The sequence below is a fragment of the Sycon ciliatum genome, chromosome 3, assembly GCF_964019385.1.
Source record: "Sycon ciliatum chromosome 3, ocSycCili1.1, whole genome shotgun sequence".
Taxonomy (NCBI): domain Eukaryota; kingdom Metazoa; phylum Porifera; class Calcarea; order Leucosolenida; family Sycettidae; genus Sycon; species Sycon ciliatum.
Genome location: NC_088645.1, coordinates 6215921 through 6225072, shown reverse-complemented (window position 1 = coordinate 6225072; position 9152 = coordinate 6215921). Strand labels below are relative to the sequence as shown.

Genomic DNA, 9152 nt, shown 5'->3' with positions numbered 1-9152 from the left:
TTACATAGATTTACCGTTACATGTATGTGCTGTCAATTTTTTCCTTTCCTCCTTTGCTTCTCTCCTTCCATATTCACCTTCATATTATTGGGCCCGTTTATTTGTGCTATAGGTTACATAAAACACAAGCAAACGCACTTTTGAAGTAAGAGGCGTTACGTCAGAGCTAGGATCTCCATCCTCGCAAGCTGCATCTGATCACCTCTGTCGAGCATTGGCGCTCGCAGCGCAGTGCTTGTGTACAGAGGCAATACCGGCTTCCGATGTGAGTGCATTTACCGCATCTAGGCTCATCCCGTTGGCCAAGAAGCCGTCTGGTGTTCGCCCTATTGCGGTCGGCGAAGTGTTCCGTCGTCTGATCGGTCGGGCAGTAGAAGTTGGTTGTTCCAACTAGGAAGTTGTAGTAGGAACACACGCTTCTTGCCGAACTTGATCTTCCGCAGCCTAATCAAGCTCAACTGGCATGATGAGGGGAGAATTCCCTGAAACACTGTGTATTGAGCAGGGAGTGTTGCTTCAAGTTCTTGCAGGTTTGCCGAGTGGAAGTTGCGACATGCTCCTCGTGTGCTCCGGATGGCAGTCGTGAGTCAGTCAAGCGTCAAGTTCGGCAAGAAGCGTGTGTTCCTAGTTGGAATAACCAACTTCATGAAGAGTAAATGAAATTATCTAAAGCTGGTTCTCTAGCCTAGGTACTCGTGTTGAGTCTTGATACAGTAACAGACTCACAGACTCCTGTTGGGCCCATGCACTGCAGCTACAATACTAGAGACTGTTGAGCCCATGCACTGCACCTACAATACTAGAGACTGTTGAGCCCATGCACTGCAGCTACAATACTAGAGACTTTTTAGAGAGGGTGGGTCATTTTAAAATTGTGCACCAGGCAATTGTGACTCGTGAACGCCTTTCACAACTTCCTCTCATGCTGCATGTACCTGTACTAGTCTGTATTTTCACTGGTTTGTCCGTTACCATGGTTACTCTGTTAGCTGAGCTGTCTGTCTCGCAGCTCGCAGCTCCTGTGCCTGGAAGCCGGCCTCTTATGTGAGCATTTCTACCAGACTCTGAGCTTTCTTACTGGTGGCGACTGCTTTTCATGGCAGTCGATGATCCACCGGCCTCCGGTCTCTGAAATATTTCTTTCCTAAATCTTTACCCCTCGGTATCAGAGCTCTCATTGTCCATCTCGGACCAGATTCCACCTACCCCTTCCCCAAATATCTAACATTTTTTCTGAGTGAGGCGATAACACTGCCCTGTTATCGCCTCTATTCTCACCTATATCCGTTAACTCTCACAAAACAACTCAATACCATCAATGCCACGTCTTCACTTCGCACATCATGCACTAACTTCCACACTAGCACCAAATATCTAGGCCTGCTCGTAGAGAATTCGATAGTGAATGCTGCTGTCTGATGATCGCTCCGATGCGTGAAACTTTTTAAAGTTGTACCCGATCTCCCTCTGATGTACCGCTGACTCTACGCTGAAGATCTAAGCATTTAAATTATCATTCTCATTATAATTTTCACATTCGCTTTCATGTTATTGGGTTCTATGCCCGTTTGAATTTGCGAATCAAAATAAATACAAACAAACAAGTTACAGCTAACACAGCCTTTCGCCTCTGTTGTGTGTGTATGCATGCTCTGTACATTCGTACATTGAGCACTCTACCTCGAGCTTCCTAGACCGGCCTTGTTTGTAACATTTTTTTTGCATTTTTTAAAGTCCCCTCGTGCTTCTTGGCACCTTCATTCGCTTCCTTGTTATTGAGCACCTCTGCTCGTTTGGTCACTGCGAATTAAAATACATGTAAAATCAACAACAACAACAACAGCTCTCACTAGCTACATAGTACTCTGATTCTTTATATATTTTATTTATATATTTCATTTAACTCGTGGTTCATGACCAATTGGCACGCAAAGTGCGAGAGAGGGGTGATAGCCAGGGAGTCGTAAAATACCGTGGTATTTTACGACTCCCTGGTGATAGCCAACCACGGCAAGAAAAGAAAAGAAAGGAATATAGAAAAAGAGAAGAAAGAAGGATAGACAAGCTGGCACGTTATTTCTGCATTTAATAGTGATTGGTTTTCCGCGCCGAATTTCCGACGCTGCATGCATGTCCCATGCGCGTCAACAGTACTTCACACTTTCCTTTTCCCGCGTTATCACCTCAGCTTTGCCAGTTGTGTATGTAGAAAAACCCCTATATATAATAGCAGTTTGGTCTATATTTTTAATCATTCAACATCTACCTTCACTGATGAGCTATGTATTAGCGAAACAGCTGTCTGAAGGAGTTTATCAATATCGTCTACGGAAGTGTCCTCGCAATGGTGATGGTTGTGTGCAGGAGGGTCTAGTCGGCTAAAGAGCGCAGTGTAATGGTGGAGGTGACTCAACAGTTTCTTCAATGGCCGAGAGCTCTGTCGCACCCTGTAATAATAACAACAACAACAAAGAAGTCCCTGGTGCAAGATGTGCACATAGCTAGCAGGTACATGTGCACACTACTTATAAGTTATAGGTGCCTGGCTATGGCGATGTAAAATAAAGCTAAACAAACAAACAAACCAACATAGGCACTGGGTAAGGGCAGTACGTATCTCCGTGTTGAAGATACGCACATGCATGACCATGATATGAATGTAGCACAGTAAAGTCTGTTGTCAGACTGTGCTACGAAATAAATTTTTTCGAAAGCCTACGATCACGTCTTCCATGCCGTTGTACGAGTACGATTAGTAGACAACCCACGTGGTTCAGCCCCATCCTGCCGATCCGAGTATTTATGGCGCGATTTTGTCGCCAAGCCTGCCAGCCACCGGTCACCACTGTACTGGCGCATGGCACCAGTCGAGTCAAGCATGGGGATCGATCGTGTGTTTGTTGTCAGTCCAAAAGTGGCAGAAACAGATTTTGATTCAACGGTACGGGTCCGGGTGATCAGTGTGCACGGACACGGACACCCGAAACCAGGAAACGGCATAGGCCATTATAGCCTTATAGGGGCAGTAGCCAGTAGATCTACACTACATACAGGCCGGGTAGGTAGGTAGTGTCTACCAGGTAGGCCAGGAAAGGCAGGGTCACCTGATCACCACGTCGTGAGGTACCGAAATCAAGGATTCGAATTGCATGCAGCCAGCCAGCAGCCAGAGGTCATCCGGCACAAAATTGTTTCTCAGCATAGCTTTTCACTCCACTCTCTCAATCCAATCAGCCAAGCAGTGTCTTGAAAGACAAAATCTAATCACTTGATAATGTCTAGCCACGAAGATGAAGCGTTGCTGCTGGGCAGAGCCGGCGACCGGCCAATGAGCAAACAGATGGAACTGGTGCGCGCCTGCGGAGCGGAGTTCATGGCCACTCTGCTGTTCGTACTGGTAGGAGTGACGGCCGTGCGCGGCAACGAAGTGAACGAAGGTGTGAACGTCTTGCCCGTGGCTCTGGCGCATGGCTTCATGATCTTTCTACTGGTGGCCATGACTGCGAACGTGAGGTTAGCGAACACCAGTCGGGGTATATATGTACTCAATGTCATTACAGTTACCAGTGGGTCACAGTTTGCTGATCGGCAGGGTCTTTTAGGCAATGAATTACGTACATAGTCATTGTACGAAGTACTACAGTCCATTCAGAAAAAGATGGACTTCCAGCTTTTGGCCATGCGCGCTTTGGCCATAAACGGGTCAAACTTTGAGTTTTTTTAGAATTTTTTCTGCCATCCCGTAGGGAATCCTCTTCCAATTATGTTTCTAAAGTTTGTCCAAAAAGTAAGCCATAGCAAGAATAGGATTTCGGCCAGGTTTCCCCCAAAAGCACTGAATCGGGAAAAACCATCAAAATCCAGGCCGTTTGACCTCGCCTGCAACAGTGCGTTGTGCGGTTCAAACCCCAGTTCAGGTACCTTTTTGGACCCTCTTTCAAATTTCAAAGTTCGCAGCACTGCACTGTGTACGATGAAATCACGAAAAATCGCCAAATACGGGAGCTCGCCAAAGCCAGGGCCCATCTTTTTATGAATGGACTGTAGTAGTCGTTGATATGGACTGCCCCCCCCCCCCTCCCCCCCCCCCCCTTCACGGCAGACGTGCACAGCATATCGGTCATGCAGTCATTAGATTTCTCTGGTACTGTACCATATTGGAGTGCCCGGACCTGTACGTGTGACACTGAGCGAGTGATCACAGGTGCACTGATAGTCACCCTTATATACGGTACGGTGACATCACACACCATCGGCATAGCAGAGACCTGGGACTGGGAGGATAGCCTGATTGATTTGAGGGGTCGGCCCAGTCAATTCAAGGCACTTTAAAACGCCTCATACATCTCGTCCACAGTATTGCCGGGTGCACAAGAACTGGGGTGTCAGGCAGCCTCGTGTCGTAGACCGTTCTTATTTCCATGTCCACGTACAGCCGTGTATGCACAGTTGAGTCACTGTGTATACATCGGCGTGCTGTGTGCTGTGGGCTGTGTGCTGTGCGCTGTGTGCTGTGCGCTGTGTGATGTTCTTGGTGAAATCCTAGTCTGTTCATTCTGTGGCGCTCCGTTCTTCAGCACTTTATTCTCCGACACCCGCCAGTACTACTGTCAGTACTGGGTAGTGTGTAGTGTGTACTGGGTAGTGTGTAGTGTGTACTGGGTAGTGGGTAGTGTGTACTGGGTAGTGGGTAGTGTGTACTGGGTAGTGGGTAGTGTGTACTGGGTAGTGGGTAGTGTGTACTGGGTAGTGGGTAGTGTGTACTGGGTAGTGGGTAGTGTGTACTGGGTAGTGGGTAGTGTGTACTGGGTAGTGGGTAGTGTGTACTGGGTAGTGGGTAGTGTGTACTGGGTAGTGGGTAGTGTGAAGTGTGTTGTGTGTAGTGTGTAGTGGGTAGTGGGTAGTGTGTAGTGTGTACTGGGTAGTGTGTACTGGTTTTTTTTTTTTTTTTTTTGATAATTAAAGCCTCTTTTACGGGCGAACAAAACACAATTTGCGTGGCGGCGGCGCGCGGAGGATTGGAAAACAAATCACTTAATGATGACGTCACATGTGATCAGAGAGCAAGAGAAGCATAGCATAGTCCGCACAATCACGGGCCAAGGCTCAACGGGACACCCTAGCCTCCACGACAGCCAGGGAGGCACAGCCATCCATTGGAGGCTGCCAAACTCGGCGAGCCCCACGCAGACACATGACACTCGAACGCAGCAGGGCGAAAGACAGCCTGCAGCGGAGGTGGGCAATTAGCACAGAATACGCCTCCCTCCCACGTAGCGACTGGAGATGTGCAATCCGGCTCACCAGTGCAGCGGCACCCTTGCCGCATCCTCCGGTGGAAGAGAGCACAAAGGGGAGAAAAGTGGATCGCTCCACTTCTCGGACTCTCCGATCGTATCGACGCCGTTTCTCTTGCTCGTGGTGCCGGTAGCAGGCAGAGAGAGAGGAGGAGGTGCGGTTCGAAGACGCATAAGGGTTGAACACCCGTACATCAATAAAAGTGCGTTCGAACCGACCCCCCCCCCCCCAAACTCCACTGGCCACCACATCCAAACGAGCTTGATCCTCGGTTGATGCAGACCGGAGCTGAAACTGCTCCCCAGTCAGGGGTTGGAGATGTGGCTCCACTGCGACGTTGTGGGCGACACCCTTCAATGAGCTTGCCAGTATGTCGCGCACCTCGTTGTGGCGGATCGAGGGGAACCCACCGAAAGGACAGGACAAGGCGTGAGCAGTGGTGAATGCCTTCTCGCAAACACAGGTGGTGGGCAGGCGAGAAGGCGTCCAACCGTAACGGAGGCAGAGGCCATCCCGGAATTCCCCCTTCGACAAAGCGAAGCCATGGCGAGCGATGGGTCGGCAGGTGAGCCAGCTTGATGCTCCCTTCTCCTCTGCCAGACTGATAGCGAGATCAAGTTCGCTGTGCTCGGTGCGGAACGTATCGGCAGCTATCTTCATTGCCTTTCTGGCCTCAGAGCGAGCCTGACTCTTGGCCCTGCGGACACAGGCAAGAGCATCATCGAGGTGCTCCTCTTGCGCCATGATCTTGTCGTACAGGGCAGTGGTGATTAGCCTGGAGGTGTCATACTGTGAGCCAAAAATGGTAGGGTTGGCCACGCCGAGGCCTCCATGCCGGCAGGGGAAAGTGAGCAAAATGCGCTCAGCTTCACTGGGCGCCGTCCGTCCACTAATGGCAGGGATTAGGCGGCGGTGGATGATGTCCTCCAGGGGTGCCAGCTGTTCTGCAGCACCATCGAGAACCCGACACAGGAAGGACCAGCGGTGTTGGAGGCTGTTCACCAGTGCAGAGTAAGCTGCTTGAGGCTGTGACCGGGCGAAATCTGTCAGCTTGCACAGCTCCTGCGACCAGGTGGCCACCTTGGAAGCCACAAACTCCTGCACAAACTGATCAGTTCCGATGGCTGATCCAAGGTGGCGGCACCCGTCAGTGGTGATAGACACACCCGTGCCGGCGAAGATGGTCTCGGCTGCCTCTAACTTGTCCCGTTTGACGACGAGGACGGACTTGCTGGGGTTAATGAAATACCCGAACGCCGGCCCATCCCCGACGAGTCGGTCCCACCACTGGCGGAGAGGGTTGAGCCCGCCACCCGCGGACGAGTCATCCGCATACCAGCTCTGGCGTGTTCCTGGGGTTGCCACTCTGCGCACCAGGGGGAGTACCCCCAAAGCGTACATCGGCATAGCAAGAGGATCTCCCTGCGCTGTGCCTTCTCGCGATAGGAGGCACTCCCCGTCCACGAATAGGCGGGCTGGCTTACGGTAGCAGTTTACGATAGCGGGTGTGATGGCTGGACAGAGGTGCGCTACGTTGCGCATACATGCTTCTCTATTAAGGCGATTGAACGCATTGGATGCATCCGCCATTAGCACAGCGTCTACGCCTTCTTCGTGGAACGTGTCGTGCATGGCGTGAATGGCCGCCTCAATGCCACACTCCTGGCCTCCGCACATCTGCAGTGACCCTGTCGCCTCACGAACAGAGTCCCCCGCCACGCTCAGAATAGCCTTGCCGATAATACGACGGACGGTTTCGCCGATGCCTATTGGGCGCACACCCGGTTTCTTATCTAGAGGGATAAGCCGGCATGCCGTGTAAGCTTCCATCGATGCTGGGTTGACGTACTGAGTGGTGATTCGCCGTGCACAGCTGGCGAGAGCATCACATAGGTCATCTGAAATGTCCCCAAACGCTGTGCACATACGCCTCCAGCCATCTGCGTCCATCCCAGACGGCCCTGCAGAACCGGTGGTATGCAGTGCAGCTTGGCGCACTGCGGTCCTGTCCAGCTTGGTGAAGAGCACTGGGTGGGGCTGTGCTGGGGGTTGCCCTGGGAGGAGAGCCGCTGCTGTGACTGCCTCGCCCTGTGGGTGCTTACTGCGCAGCACATCAAGCACGGTCGTCTCTCAAATGGTGTCGTCAAGATCAAGAACTCCACCACCCGTGTCGGGGGAGAGTTGACGAGTGGCTGCCGAGAGCCTGCCACGCTCAATGTCAGACGCAAATCTGCGTGCCGGGTCGACCGTGTGTCCCTCGTGCCGTGCGTTTCGCCTGCGGGCCTTGACGATCTGGTCTTGGATAGTCATGGATTCTTGGAGTAGCACCTGTACGTCTCCGGAATCCCACGAGGCAATGCGGCGCTCGATGCAAACCTTGTGAGCTGCTGCCGCTACGGTCCCGCCAGGTTTCTGAAGGAGCAACTGCTGCATCACCATCGCTGTTTTCAGGGCGTAATCAGCTGCACCTGAGGAGTTGTTACCAAAGGCGTGGAAGTGTGAACTCAGCATACGGATAAAGGTTCGGCCCGTGCTGCCCATTGGTACGTCCAACAGGTTTGGGGCAAAATGAACTACCTTCTCGTACGCGTCGGATATCCGGTTGGAGAACGTGGGACCGTCCAGATCTCCCGTTCCGAGTGTGGGGTCCCGCAGGGGAGGATGGGGTGGCAGGTCCGGGATAACAGGATCAGCAACGTCCATTGTTGCTTGGGACATGTTGAGTGTGGCTAGCAGTCGGACATCGTGTGGACCTACGTCCCCACTCGCTGGTAGGTCGACTAGGTCCACTACGGTCACGGTGGCACGCTCCGCGTCCGCTGGCTCACGCGCTTGGCTGGCAGGTTCGACTTCAGCACTGTCAATGGTGTCAGCCGCGAGTTCGGCACCTGTACATGTACATGTACTACAGTGCTACTGCTAGTACTGGCACCGGGAGGCGAGCTCGACCGGGCTGTGCGAGGCGGTCCGTGACGACCGTCTCTGCACTCTGCAAGTAGGGTGGTTGTGAGTACTGCGGCTGCACTCTCGGTGACTACTGGCTTGTGCACATTCGAGACATTTGGTACGGGTACGGAGTCTAGTGTCGTACCGGTACACGCGGTAGCTGCGGTTGCTCTGTTGTCGGAGCTTGTCGACGTCCTGCTGACAGTGTGGTCCGTTACCGTATCACCCGCAGAGTTTCGTGCAGTTCCTACGGGTACGGTAGCTGTTGGCGTCGACGTCGGTTGAGAAGACGGTTGGGATGTCGGGGAGCCGTTTCGGCATTTGTTCTTCTTCGAGGGGATACAATTCCGACACTTTCGACCCTCCTTCGTGCAATCGCACCGAACGCAGGTGCCGTTGCCGTTGCACCGGCAACAAGTGGCACTCTGCATCGGCTGGTTTGCAGGAGAGGCACGTTGGAGTCGGAAAATCCACTGAAGACTACAGAGCTCGAGAAACGCGTACCTACGTCAACATTCAGTGTAGTACATTGTGTGTAGTGGGTAGTGTGTACTGGGTAGTGTGTAGTGCCTGCCTTCTCCACTGCAAGTTGTAGAATTCAAATTCCGATAAAGACTGCGGTCCAGTCAATCCATGGATGGTCCCTACTCCCGCAGACCAAACACACTGTCAATCCATCGATAGCAGTTAGTCGCCACTCCCGCAGACCGAACACACTTTCAACTGCATTGCATCCCGAACAGCCCACACACGGACATGAGTGAATTCACATGATCACGTCGATTCCAGTCACCGATGCGTACAGGTTTTCTCTAAAGTGCCACCAAGACTAAGCTTGACCTGCTGGCGGGGGGGGGGGGGGGGTTAGCAGTGATCATGCTCGGGTAGTTACACACCCCTACTGCAAT

At 52.3% G+C, this 9152-nt stretch overlaps 1 protein-coding gene across 1 annotated transcript in view; it reads left to right on the top strand.

Annotated features, from left to right (window-relative positions):
• The first annotated feature begins 3132 nt into the window (after positions 1–3132).
• Positions 3133–9152, top strand: part of LOC135812412 (uncharacterized) — a 14807-nt gene continuing 8787 nt past the window's right edge. Inside the window, exon 1 of the mRNA XM_065325785.1 lies at positions 3133–3513. Within this exon, the coding sequence (XP_065181857.1) occupies positions 3275–3513 (239 nt within the window). The 5' untranslated portion in view covers positions 3133–3274. The remainder of the gene's footprint in view (positions 3514–9152) is intronic.